The sequence below is a fragment of the Aspergillus niger genome (genome assembly GCF_000002855.4).
Source record: "Aspergillus niger supercontig An15".
In the NCBI taxonomy this organism is placed as follows: Eukaryota; Fungi; Ascomycota; class Eurotiomycetes; order Eurotiales; family Aspergillaceae; genus Aspergillus; species Aspergillus niger.
This window is the reverse complement of record NT_166530.1, coordinates 448,704-461,982: the sequence shown is the minus strand read 5'-3', so window position 1 is coordinate 461,982 and position 13,279 is coordinate 448,704. Positions and strand designations below refer to the sequence as shown.

At 50.3% G+C, this 13,279-nt stretch overlaps 5 protein-coding genes and 1 non-coding gene across 6 annotated transcripts; 2 read left to right on the top strand and 4 right to left on the bottom strand.

The window, feature by feature from the left end:
- Positions 1-53: 53 nt before the first annotated feature.
- On the bottom strand, positions 54-1,230 carry An15g01680 (uncharacterized protein; the record flags this gene model as incomplete). Its single annotated transcript, XM_001396670.3, has 3 exons — positions 54-269; positions 323-886; positions 943-1,230. The coding sequence occupies 3 exons, from the start codon at positions 1,228-1,230 to the stop codon at positions 54-56; spliced, it is 1,068 nt and encodes a 355-aa protein (XP_001396707.1).
- A 289-nt stretch (positions 1,231-1,519) lies between these two features.
- Positions 1,520-3,572, top strand: An15g01670 (uncharacterized protein; the record flags this gene model as incomplete). The annotated part of the gene is made up of 3 exons (XM_059744497.1): positions 1,520-1,738; positions 1,799-2,084; positions 2,320-3,572. The coding sequence occupies 3 exons, from the start codon at positions 1,520-1,522 to the stop codon at positions 3,570-3,572; spliced, it is 1,758 nt and encodes a 585-aa protein (XP_059607035.1).
- Positions 3,573-3,903: 331 nt separating this feature from the next.
- On the bottom strand, positions 3,904-3,975 carry tRNA-Arg (ACG). The gene has a single exon. It is a non-coding gene; the product is annotated as a tRNA-Arg (tRNA).
- Positions 3,976-4,253: 278 nt separating this feature from the next.
- On the top strand, positions 4,254-6,557 carry An15g01650 (uncharacterized protein; the record flags this gene model as incomplete). Its single annotated transcript, XM_059744496.1, has 4 exons — positions 4,254-4,261; positions 4,567-4,642; positions 4,746-6,200; positions 6,267-6,557. The coding sequence occupies 4 exons, from the start codon at positions 4,254-4,256 to the stop codon at positions 6,555-6,557; spliced, it is 1,830 nt and encodes a 609-aa protein (XP_059607034.1).
- A 1,042-nt stretch (positions 6,558-7,599) lies between these two features.
- On the bottom strand, positions 7,600-11,581 carry An15g01640 (uncharacterized protein; the record flags this gene model as incomplete). Its single annotated transcript, XM_059744495.1, has 11 exons — positions 7,600-8,240; positions 8,301-9,818; positions 9,851-10,051; positions 10,106-10,192; positions 10,242-10,310; positions 10,364-10,566; positions 10,632-10,683; positions 10,734-10,870; positions 11,066-11,204; positions 11,289-11,455; positions 11,538-11,581. 11 exons carry the CDS (start codon positions 11,579-11,581, stop codon positions 7,600-7,602), a joined length of 3,258 nt encoding a protein of 1,085 aa, XP_059607033.1.
- Positions 11,582-12,002: 421 nt separating this feature from the next.
- On the bottom strand, positions 12,003-13,071 carry An15g01630 (hypothetical protein; the record flags this gene model as incomplete). The annotated part of the gene is made up of 6 exons (XM_059744494.1): positions 12,003-12,113; positions 12,166-12,199; positions 12,279-12,402; positions 12,495-12,738; positions 12,821-12,955; positions 13,024-13,071. 6 exons carry the CDS (start codon positions 13,069-13,071, stop codon positions 12,003-12,005), a joined length of 696 nt encoding a protein of 231 aa, XP_059607032.1.
- Between the last annotated feature and the right edge of the window lie 208 nt (positions 13,072-13,279).

Below are 13,279 nucleotides of genomic sequence, written 5' to 3'. Positions count from 1 at the left end.
CCTTTCATGAGGTCCGTCTATATCATTATGTGCAACCCGGTACCGACATGACCCTATGCTGAACCAGTTGCTCCACCACTAGAAGCCATAGACATCGGCCCCTCCCGACTCAAAACCCACATGAACACGAACTGGATAACGTACGAGTAGATGAACAGGAACTGGGTGCGACGGTTACGCTGCGAGCGAGCAACCGTGTGCATAGAACCAGTGCGCATGGATGCATCACTTGTGGAGTCCGGGAGCAGAACGTATTTCAGAGAACGGAGCTATGAGGCACCATTAGTACAGTCATCAAAAAAGCACATGGCCATGAACGTACCAGAAAGAAGGCATTAGCAAGGAAGGTGTAAATGAAGACGACCCAGCCAACCCAGCCGCCGGTTCCTCGGCCCGGAGTGAGGATCTCAGATGTCAACAAAGTGACGATGATGCCGACAAACTTGTATCCCGAATATGCTACCAAATCCAGCAGCTGTGACTCGTTGTTGATGCTGAGGATGTACATGGCCAGCTTCAAGCACATTATCTCGAACAGTATGACAGCGATAGCAGTAGTAGTAATTGAACCAAGCAGCTCCGGATGGAAGTTACCGCGGAATCCGGCCAACATCGCTGAGAGAAGGATGTATGTGACAAGTGCCATGACGGGGATATACATGTCTGGAGAGTTGAGATCATCGCGCGGAGGGAGGAACATGGAAGAGTACTGCTGCTGGGATATCTGGCCATTGGGACCAGTTGAAGCTGTTGTAAGACGCGCCTGTTGACGGGACCAGGGTTTGTGCCGCCAAGGGAAGAGAACGAGGGACAATTTGTTCAGGACGTAAGAATTCGAGACGTTGAAATAGTGCTTTAGAGCTGGTATAGAGACATAGCGATTGAACTTCATGCCTGGTTAGCATCTTTCATCTTAGAGACATCCTTGAAGCTGCTGCTTACGTTCTGCTCCATATATTCCTGTCCAGCTGCCATGGCGGTCTTTCCGACCTGGAATCCCATCTGCGCGGTGGGATCATTGATGAACCCCCCGAAGCCAGGAGCATAGGTTCCGCTGCCACCCTGCGCAGGGGCGGGCTGGTATGGGTTGCCATAGCCAGAAGTCTGAGGCTGTTGTGATGCCGGAGGCGGCGGCGAGCGCATCATGGGGACGGTCGAGACATGCTGAGGCACAGGATGGTGAAGGGGAGGGGACTGCGCTGGGGGTGGAGCGAACGACTGGCGGTACATGGTTCCTGGGTTGTATCAAAGTAGTTGAGAGAAGTTCAATAGTCAAAGATTGTCCTTCAAAGCTCGAGGGGTTGCCGAGACGGCAAATCGGTGGTGACTAGAGCGCAGAATGGGAGAAGGTTGAGGTGTGTTTCTACGTGGCTGAAGTCCTTCCCTTCGGATCACCGACAGATCAGCTTGCCGCCCGCAAATTCCCCACTGCGCGGATCTCGCCGTTCACTCCAACATCATTGTTCACTCGCCTCCGTACCCCAGTTTCGCCAATACAGCATATCTACTTATCAGCAGCATGTTGGAAGCATTCGAGATCTTGACTGCCTCAGGGGTAGTCCTGTGGTCGAAATCGTACGCGCCCGTCGGGGCGCATATTGTTAACAGCCTTATCAATGATGTCTTCATCGAGGAGAAGGTCCAGCTTCAGGCAACGAACAATGCTGCCCCTTCGTTCAAGAAAGAGAAGTACACTCTAAAGTGGAAAAGAGTGAAGGAATTCGACTTGATCTTTGTGGTATGCTGTTGTCTCCGACCGCGTCTCAGCTCTTCTGTCTCTGACCGCAAATCGCTCTAGGCCGTCTATCAGTCTCTCTTACAGCTTGGTTGGATCGACAAACTCCTGGACAACATTTCCACCCTGTACATCGATTTGTACAAGGATCAATTACGAAGTACTCGCGCAAGGATAGCACAGTACCCCTTTGACAAATACTTTGACCAGCAAGTTCGGGAGCTTGAGGATAAGTCGGGGCCTATCTCTTCGGAGGCATTCGTGGCTCATGCGGTCGATAAGAAAGACCCGCTGGTATCGTCTGACAATGGCGGCCCCCCTCCGCCACCTGTGCCTGGTCTTCTCAAAGGTATGCATCTAAATGGGCCTTATAAAATGTAACGATACTAACATTCCTAAAGCGCAGCATCAAGCTGCGCTAGCCGGGGCGACCTCTGATGAGAGTACGCCACCGCACACCCCGGATACATCGCGGTCATCCACCCCTGTTGCGAACCACATCATAACTGCCAAGGGGGGGCCAGCTGGCCGAGTTTCACGTCGTGCACGCAAGGCCGCTAACGCCAGCGCCAATGCTTCCTCAGGCGACGAAAACCGCAAAGGAAAGACACCCAAGAGCGGAAAAAAGATGCGCAAGTGGGATGCCGATGGATTTGCCGATGAAGATGATGGTCAGATCCTCGACTACTCAGCCCATGCTGACGGTGAAGAAGCCGCTGCTCCAGCTGTGGAAGGCGTGTCGCAAGATTCTTGGGGACGCAGAACTGGCAAGGGCCAGTTCGTACTGAAAGATTTGGGAGACGAAGTTCACTCGATTTTGGAAAATGCAGAAAGCGACAAAGCAAAGGATGTGTCCTCTGCTGGTTTCGTCGGTTCAGGTTTCAATGCCATTGGAGGTCTTCTACGTAATATCGTGGGCGGGAAGACCCTTACCGAAGCAGATTTGGAGAAGCCCTTGAAGACCATGGAAGATCATTTGTTGAGGAAGAACGTTGCACGCGAGGCCGCGGTCCGGCTGTGTGAGGGTGTCCAGCGGGAGCTCGTGGGGAAAAAAACAGGCAATTTCCAAAGTGTGGATGCTGCTTTGCGCTCGGCCATGGAGTCATCTCTTCGGAAAATACTGACGCCTACCTCCTCTCTTGATCTGCTCCGTGAAATCGATGCGGTTACGTCTCCCACTAGCAAGCAGCAATCTCCTCGTCCTTATGTTATTTCGATCGTTGGTGTCAACGGCGTTGGAAAGTCGACGAACTTGGGAAAGATTTGCTATTTTCTACTGCAGAACAAATACCGTGTTCTCATCGCCGCATGCGATACTTTCCGATCTGGAGCTGTGGAACAGCTACGTGTTCATGCACGGAACCTCAGGGAACTCAGTGCCCGCGAGAACGTTGGCGAGGTTGAGCTGTACGAGAAGGGTTACGGAAAGGATGCAGCAAACGTGGCGAAGGATGCTGTCGAATACGGAGCTGCCAACCACTTCGATGTCGTCCTTATCGATACTGCCGGCCGCCGACACAACGACCAGCGCCTCATGTCCTCGCTGGAGAAGTTTGCTAAATTTGCTAATCCAGACAAGATCTTCATGGTTGGCGAAGCCTTGGTTGGTACGGACAGTGTGATGCAGGCTCGCAATTTCAACCAGGCCTTCGGTACTGGGCGGAACCTTGACGGCTTCATCATCAGCAAATGTGATACAGTTGGTGACATGGTGGGGACGCTGGTCAGCATGGTGCATGCTACAGGTATTCCCATTGTCTTCTTGGGAGTTGGTCAGCATTATGGTGACCTGAGAGGACTCAGTGTCCCTTGGGCTGTCAATTTGTTGATGAAGTGATTGGCGCGCAGCTTACATTAATATACTTCCGGCGAGTAATGAATATGACTACGATGAAGAACCATGAATTCCACACATAGGCTAGTCCAAGCTACTCATAATCTTTAGTCGGGTCACAGTGTAGTGTCGCTTTGAAGAACGTACCTATCAGAAGCCATGATAATGGTTCCAGCAGAAGGCTACACGAGATGAACGTGCAGATCATCGGCAACGGGACAGTAGGCCAGAGCTTGGATGCGGAGGGGTGTAAATGGTTTGAATGAATAGAAATAAGATAGATATAAACTAAATGAAGATAAGAAAGAACCAAAAATGAAGTTCCAAAAAAGAATGACCTACGCAGGACTCGAACCTGCAATCTCTTGATCCGTAGTCAAGCGCCTTACCATTGGGCCAGCAGGCCAGCTGATATATTGATCTGTGCGTTACTATGCTATAAGATCGGAAATTATATCAACAGTTTCGAAATTTCTAATTGAAATACATCTTAGGATCGCAGAGAAGCCACTCTTTCTCTGAGGTAAAGCTCACTGTACATCTTTGCCACCCTTTCTAGAGAGGCTTTATGACAGGCGGATTACAAGATCCGTAGCTGATCATCTCCCGCGGAATGCCACGAGAACAGAGAGTGCAGCGCTTGCAAATGATTCCTCCCTCAGGACACGTACAGCCCGTGTCAGAATGTGGGAGTAAGTTCCTGTGCGATGACCGTTATATACATCATACAATTGCTCCCAGGAACAGTTCACAATCATACCTGTCATATCAACTCAGTTGATAGCCACCGCATGACTCAGCCGTGGATCTTCCACTGCAGCCAGAACGCTTACATCATCGGCATGGGTTTGCCGGTGCTCCTCCGCACTTGACAATCCAGGCACCTCTTCCTTGACTCGACATTCTCTCGATCGTGGACAGCTTTTACTTTGTTTTGGATATTTCTCTCCAGTCTTAGACGTTAAGTGCGCGTCATTGACGTTACTTGCGACTATAGTTCGCTGCTGTTGCCCCAGATCCACCCCCGAGTCTTGTTTTCTGGGGGCTCCAACGCCCCCCGCATCGCGAACGAGGTAGTGGCAATTGAAGCCATTTGTCATTGCTCTGATTGTTAGTGAGGCTCAGCCACCGCCTCTATCGCGCTGTTCTCTGGGGAGTACTTGAAGCTTGCTATAGAGGTTCACGTACTATCTCTCTTTTGCCGAGATGAGGACAGAAGAGCACAATCCGCTGAACCGGCGACATTCCTCTACGCTGCACTATCAGACCTTCGACACCCCGCCGCCGAAATCTCGCGGAAGACCGAACTCCGGTCAATCTGGATCATCAGGCGACGACTCGCATCACCAACCAAGCGATTCTCAACATGGATCGGGGCACGGATCGCCCCTGCCGAAGAAACAGATGGCGGTGCTTGCGATGATATCCCTCTGCGAGCAGACTGCTTTCAATTCCGTCAGTCCCTACCTACCCGATATGGCGTCATCCTTCCCTGAAGTCGAACCCGATATGGTCGGTGTATACGTCGGAGCGATTGCTACTGCGTTCGCAGTAGCACAGTTGATCACAAATTACTTCTGGGGCTGGCTATCTGATCGCATAGGGCGGAAACCGGTTATTCTGCTGGGTACAATCCTCACGGCGGCTTGCTTTTGCGCTTTTGGATTTTGCAGAACGCTTTACCAGGCAATCGTTGTTCAGGCGATGATGGGTGCCGTCAATGGCAACCAAGGTCTGGTCTCTACATGCCTGGGTGAGATCACTGATCGGAGCAACCAGTCGAAGGCCTTTACCTATCTGCCTGTTCTTTATGGTATTGGTGGCATAACCGGACCTCTCCTGGGTGGCTTGTTGGTCTTCGAGCGGAATCCCTTCGACAAGAGCCAACCCAACCCCTTCCCGTACCTCATGCCGAACCTGCTCGCCGGTGGAGTCTTAGTTGTGGACTTCGTCCTGTCGATATTCTTCCTCGAAGAGAGCTTGGAGGATGCAGAGACCTTGCCAGATTTCAAGCAAAGAGTTCGTGCTCTGTTTGCGTGGTTGTGGGAGTGGACTAGTTCTGCAAAGAGCGCGAGTCGGGTAAAACCGCCACATACCGGCAGTTATCGCCATCTTCGTACAAGCTCGTACGAAAGTCAGGATCATGATAGCGAACTAGACTCGGCGTCAGAGGTATCGGAGACTCGCCAGACACACCACGAGTCATTGACACGGAGTGAAATATTCAATCGGGATACTGTGCTGCTCCTTTTGACCTATCTCATCTTCGCTCTCTGCAACGTTGCCTTCAACTCCCTGTTTCCTATCTTCTCGCAAGCCCGTCCCCCACTTGGGCGTGGCCTGACTCCCTCGGAGATCGGTCTTGCTCAAGGGTTCTCTGGCTTTGTCACAATTGTTTTTCAAATCTGCATTTTCGGCAAATTGAGAGACAAGATGGGAAATCGCTGGTCTTACCGAGCGGGCCTTTTTGGCTTTGTCATTTCATTCCTGCTAATGCCTTTTGTCGGGTACAAGAGCGATGGCGGTAATGGAATAAGCGGGAAGACCGCGCTTTTGGCGATCGAGTTGTGCTTTGCGTTGCTCGTCAAAACAGTCGCTTCAGTTGGCGGGCTGACAAGCGCACTTCTACTGGTAAGTAGTTGGATATCTCTGTCAATGACAGAAGAAAGATCATCAAGCTAACCATGGCCAACCTAGATTACCAACTCCGCCCCGGATCATGCCGTTTTAGGATCCCTCAACGGACTCGCTCAAACTCTTTCGGCCGCAGGCCGTGCAGTCGGCCCATTTCTATCCGGCAGCCTATTCTCTCTCGCATCCAGACTGAAGCACAAAGGAGAAGCCATGCCATTCGGCGTTTTCGCCGCCGTTTCCTTTGTCGGGTTCATCCTGAGTTTCGGCATCCGTGGCCGCTCCCTCGAAGCCGAGGACTGGGAAAGCGATAGCGACGACACTTACAAGTCAGACGATGACGAAGCTGGCGCGTGAGAGGGGGCCCGTATGCGCCCTTCTTACTCCTAGCAATCAATCAATCGATCCTAACATATAAACCGAGCCAAAACAAGAATAATCTTTACGACCTCACGATTTATCACTTACAGTTCCGTTCCATAGACAAGAGCACGCCTTTCGCTAATTACCTTCCTGAGCTTGAGGACCTTACTATTTGAGCACGTCTTTCATAGTGCATTTTCATTCATTGATTCTTTCATTCATTTCCCAATGCATACAGACATGCATGGTGTTTGGCGTCGTTATGTGCGCGCATTGTATATGCTGGTACGAAGACGAGACTTCTTTTGATTTGGACTACGGATAGATATTGATAGCCTTGGGTGTTTCTCTGACCTCTACTACCCGATAGAATGGTCGTGTTGTGTTCCAGTCACGCTTTCTTTCTTTCTTTCTTTCGCCTTCCATTGGCAGCTGTATAAATAGGATATCAGTTTGCGGTTTAGCTTATGATGTACCCTTCCTTGTTAGAAATTTGAAACTCAATCACAGCTAAATTTCGCGTTCGATTAATTCTCTCTTGCATTGCATTGCACCCATCTGAACATACATACGTCTCACTTTCCTAGTGCTCAATGTACATAACATACAACAAACTGGAAAGCTCAACGATACAAAAGAGATACACGTACAGATTGTACAGTTATCTGATATCAAGGGAAATAATATCCAGAGCTTCGACTGAAGCCAAACGCGGACAATCCAAGGAGCCGAGGTTAGTGGTATCGACTTAGGATAAGAAAAATAAGAAAACGAAGCAATGAAACGATTCAAAGCAAGGGTGATCTCAGCATTATATATAAATCTCGGACATGATAAATCACACACACTGAACTCATGGAGAATCACACACAGTAACTAGTAACAACACATGAAAACACAAGAAACATCATATGTGGTAGTAGTTAGTAATAGCAAACAAGGAAATCAGACACACACAAGAAACAGAACGAAGGGAATCCCGAGAGGTTAGTTCAATTACCGATATCATATACTTCAATGCGATGGCTTTTCGAATTTAATCTTTCCACACCCATTCAAAAATATACATGAACGGCTCATACGGATAATCACCCAGGACAAGTCCCTGGGCGTATTCGACCAGGTCTTCGTCGGGGATATCAAGGGCTCGGAAGCGTTCCTTTTCGCCGCCGCCGCCACGGACTCGTACACGCTTATCGACCAAGGTGCGGAGCATTTTCTTCCCTGGGGCGACGAGAAGGTATCTTGCTTCTTCTGTAGTGTCGGAATTGGGGGATGCGGGGGCGTAGCAGATGGATTCTTGATGCTCTGGAGTGGTCCATTGGACTTTGCTGGGTGGGTAGGTGCGCGGAGGGTTGTCGATCATGGTGTAGCGGATGTCGGATTCGCGGGCGAAGACGATGACTGTGTTGACGTTGGGGTTGAGTTTCAGCCGGAAGGTGGTGAATTTGCGATAATCGAGGTGGTAAGCGGTACTGGCTGTTATATTGACTGGTCGGGTGGTGTCGATTTGGCGGATTCTGGTGATGGCGAGATCGCGTGCTGCAACGGGACATTTGTGCTTCATCCGGATGGACTTGGATTCGAGACGGGTGACGGATGGGATGCATTGGGGAGCATGGGAGGCTGATCCGGCCTTGTGGCATGTATCACTGCAGAAGCGGAAGATCTTGCAGGCTGATCATTGCATGTTAGGTTAGGATTGCGCGTGGGAAAGGCGAGGGAAGGAAAACTTACTGTTGCACAAGGTGGTGGTAGGGGTGCCGCACTTCTCACATGGCCCAGGCTCATGCAACGCCCATTCTTGTCTCTCGGCTGCGAGCATATTTCTTCGTCCGTTGAGGGCCGATATTCTCTCCTCGGCGGGATCAACTTTCGCCTGCAGGTAGCGGAATTCCGGGGCTCGTCGTGCCATAAGGGCTAACTGTTTGTAGGCAAGTATGGCCTTGTCGATAGAGTCGAGCTGTTCGCATGCGAAACAGAGGGAACTCAGAGCATCCCACGTCTCAATCGCTTCCGGTCCCTTGGTGGCGAGGAAGTCTTCAACTAAGGTTTCGAGGATATTCGCGGCATCCCGATGTAGGCCCGCTTTGCTATATTCTCTTCCTAGATAAAAGATAACTCGCAGCGCGTCTGGTTCCCGAATATGTTGATATTGGTTGAGGATATCTTCTATTTCACTGGGAAAGTCAAAGTTCTCAGAGCATTCAAGATACCGAACGAGTGATTCTCTCATGATAGGACTGGTAATACCGAAGACTGCCTTGTATTGAGGGATGGTTCGGCCGCAGATCATTCGCGCCTCGTTAGGGAATTTGAGTTTGTGGTACAGGAGAGATAATTGGTTTTTTGCACTTAACGTTCTTTCGTGTTGCAGCCCAAAAACCGTATCGAGTGCTGGGACTGCTTTCTCCAGGAGGAGGAGGGCCGATCCCAAATCACCTAAAGCGACCTTCAGCGCGGCAAGGTCCTGCATGCTCTTTAGGGTCTCTGGGGCGTTGTGCCCCAGTGTCTTCAAGCGACCTGCAAACGAGCGCTCGTATAAAGCTGATGCTATTGTAGCATATACATCCTTTGAACTAAGTGCTCCTAGGTCATGCAGAATGGCGAAGTTATTGGGATAGTCGCGCCCAAACGTCCGTTTGAATAACCCCAGAGCCTTCAGATAACAGACAGTCGCCTCTTGTGTCCTTTCTAGATGGCGATATGTTCGTCCCAGGGAATGAAAAATTACCGCTCGGCAGTTCTGGTCAATGTCCAATGCTGGATACTCATCGAGCATTCTCAGGGCAGTGCGAAATTTGAGATCTGCAACGTCTAAATTCCCCTGCTCCAGAGCAGTCTCGGCTCGCATCTGGGTGTGAAGGATACGCGACCACATGCTTGCAGCCGAGAGTTCGTCTTTAATCTGTAGGAAAAGCTGTGCAATTTCATCAATTTTCAAGATCCTTTGACGCCCAGATGCATCGTGGACAACCGCGCCGCCTGAGATATGCTGGGTGTGGATGAAGACATTCTGCGTTTCCCGTAGCAAGGCCATGTATTCGGTATCCGCGACAGATTCCTGCGTAGGCTCCGTTACCTGCGTCCTGCCACTCGTCAAAACCACGTCACTCTTCCGGGTCGTTGCTGCTCTCCTTTCGCTTCGCGTGTACTTGGTGACGAACGAGAACCGTATGGTGTTCGCCCTCTTAATCAACTTCTTACCGCGATCTGAGGTGGATCGTGCACGCGAGACACCTACAGTAGTGAGTGCTAATTCGATATATTGGCTTCAGCATACTGACCTTTGGGAACCTTGCGACCGAAGAGCCTCTGCAAGAATGATTGCCTCCATGAGGCTCTTTGTTGCGCTTGCGGGCGTTCATTCTCAGCCTGGCCATTCCGGAGCTCGTTCTTGGTGTCCGTCAAGTCACTTCTGGGATGACCGCTTTCCTGTTCACAGAGCGTCCGTTTTGACTCCACTATGGATCCATTATGATTAACCCCTATAGTCACAAGATTAGCTGAGCTTATGGCTACTCAGTCGGCTTCGTATATACCATTGGTAACGTAGCTCATTGTTGACTGCGTTGTGCCCGCCTCATTGTTGCCTTCGATTTGCTGATAGATGCCGTGGGGGGCATGTACTGCCATTCTCATTAGAATGTTGAGAAAATCAAAGACCAGGCGACATACCTCGTTCCAGGTCATATAGCCCCGAGAATCCGATAGCGACCAGCTCATCCTCTTCCCCTTGTGAGAACTCTTGGGAGTATTAGTACTGAAAACATCCAGTGACTGGTTTGGAGACAACGTACTTCTAAACGACCATGATTCACGTATCTTTCGGGCCTTTCTGGAAAAGGACTGGTCCCCAGTGCCGTTCGTTGATGGAACTTTGGAGCTCATGGAACCTTTTTGCGTAAAGCTAGAACTCCGACTGTGATTAGCACTAGCCATGTCTCTGGCCGTGCCTCTAACAACGATGTCGTCCCGCGGATCGTTCAAGATCGGCTGGTATCTGCAATCTTCACGTCAGAACCAGTCCACGGTACACATAAGATCTCAACCATAGGGGACACTGACGAGACATTGCATGGTTCACCACAGTGCTTGCAGTCAACCAAAAATGGCGTATCTGAGACTTGGTTAGACTCCGCTAGCGAACATGACAGTGGCAAAACATACTTCGTTGCCGATCAAGCCCTTCTTCCTCACCATCGCCAAATGTAAATGGCCTTTCACAGTTACCACAGAAAAAGCAGATGGGGCGTGAGTTGAGCGGAATAAAGCGTTTCTCAACGCGGTATCCTTTTGTGATTAGACTATTACGGTAGATGAAGTCAGCTTTTCTATCTAAACGAGACGAACAAGGATCAGATACCGGTCCCGCGTCATCACATAGACGGCAATCGCAGTGCCAGGACAGTATTTTGTTAGATAGTGATGTTTCAGCTCGCTCCTGCATGGCTTGTCAAATTGTGTACCAATCGAAGGGGCAATATCAGGTTCGGTCGTACGACGAAGAGAAAACCGCATCGCAGTCGGGACAATTGATATCCACTGCACCAAATATGGTCCCATCATCGTCTCGGAACGGAGGAAAATAACGCAAAGCCTCCTGAGGACTTGCAATACCGGGATATGCATCATCCGTTTCTACCAGCCAGATTAATCCCAATTTTAGCCGATGCAAAACAACCACAGGCTGCATTCATATGTAGGTAGCCGGGGGCAGCATACCGCTCGTAGATCTGCCGACTAAAGAGAGCAGCACGTCTGAGGCTCTTAGAACACGGCCCTTAGCCTCGAATCTGTTTGGAGCACCTTGTATCGAGTTTCTCAGGATGATATCGGTATCGAATTGTCGCTTTGCCTCCGTCTGCAGCCCTTGAATGTCGCCGAAATCTCTGACCAATCGATGTTGGTTAGTGGTTGATTGATCACCCATACAGGCTGCAGCCATGACAGCAAAGGAATGCGTGAACTTACCTCTGAACCGACGGATTAGCGTCGGAAACGGATTCCGTAGTCATCTTGGGGGGATATGAAGAGGATGCACAAGGACAGGAGAATGAGAGGAAAAGACGACGTCGAAGATGTGCGGCAGTCCGTTTCAAACAAAATGTCGGAACGAGAACAGACCATTAAAAGTCAGGATGAGGCGTCACTTTTAATGAGCTGTTGGACATGCTGGCACAGATACATACATATGCAGGTCAGCCGGTGGTCTTGTCTAGAAGTAAACGGCGGTGCCCCATTCTTGATGGTTTCTAGGAGGCACTGGGGAAGTTTCTCCTCTAGCGCTAACGCTTGTCATCCCTCGCATGTTAGTCTGGAACAAAGCTTGCGAAGGAGAGGCGCTTGAGTTCAGCGAAAAGTGATATATTGGGCGATTGATCGATCGAAGTGCCGAGGGAGGGATGGACGACAGGGTTGGTTGGCAGGCTTTGCCGTTCATCTTTTTGCATCACCAGCATCGAGAGCATTATCTTGATTCCACAAACTGACGGACCGCCTTGATGCAGCCAGCGAGTGCATTTGCCTATGTTCCCCTCGTTTTCCTCCCTGCAATAAACAAACGGACCCCCCTTGCGTCGAACAAGTTCGAGGGTCAAACCTGTCCGCGCCTCTGCGCCCTCACCGCATTATCTCTGTCCCAAAAGTCGAGCCATAGATATATCATATCAAATCGTTCCTTTTTCCCTTATTGACTTGTTGATGATTTTTCACCTTCTAAGCAATGCCATTGGCACATCATTTGTCAGATCTCCCGGGCTGAGTCGTGCCTCTCGGCGAAGACTCAAAAAAAAGCAAAGGGAAGCCTCGTTTGCGATCGTCGGGGGGCCCTTCTCTCCTCCCGAGTTGATACATCACAGCCGCGTCAGGGACGTTTCCAATAATTGGCTGGACCACGAGATAGTTCCAGCAATATCCATGCTAGTCGACCTGCTTCTAAGGACATGTCAAGGTTGGGGTCCCCAATGAATAAAGAACATGCTAGGTGTTTGGCTGTCAGCTGAAGCACGTCCAGACGTGCGTGCAAGCGGGATCCATTCAACCTCACCGTGTCCATGACAGCTTGCATAAAGTAATGAAGCTTCCTGCAAGCTAGAAAACTGGAATAGAACACCCGAAGAACCACCACGGAACTGGGTGGGATGAGCATCGAAGCAGTTCCCGAGACAATAGTCTGGAAGTTTGTTTCAGACCCGATTTGTCACATCGGAAATAGATATGATTAACCATTAAACTTTCGCCCTTCTGTTCAATACTCTGGCCACTCTCTCCATGGCGCCAGGGAAGAACGCCTGCCGCAGCAGATGGCTTTCAAAGCCGAGCTTGCTATTCGGTTTGCAGTGGGTTTGAGCGGGAAGACAGGCTGGGTCGAAGAAGGTTCGGGATGTCCGCTGGCCTATAAGGACAGCATTCCCTCCACGGTCCGCCCTCTCACAGTACGTGGACAGGCGTGACGTACCAGCTGATGAACAATTTCAAATGCTCTCGACACAGAGTAGATGGCCATTTTGCCTTCATCTAGGGCTCCTGCTAGCTTCCCGTCCTTCACTGGGCTCCTTGCAAATTGGCTGACGAAGACCGCCTTGATTCCTAGAGGCGCGCCATCCCAGCACTGTCAGCACGGTTAAACAGCCTCATGAAGGGGCTCCTGAATTGTTACGAGAATGATGCTGGATTTCAAATTGTGACATCCCTAAGAAGGGGAGGGAGTTATT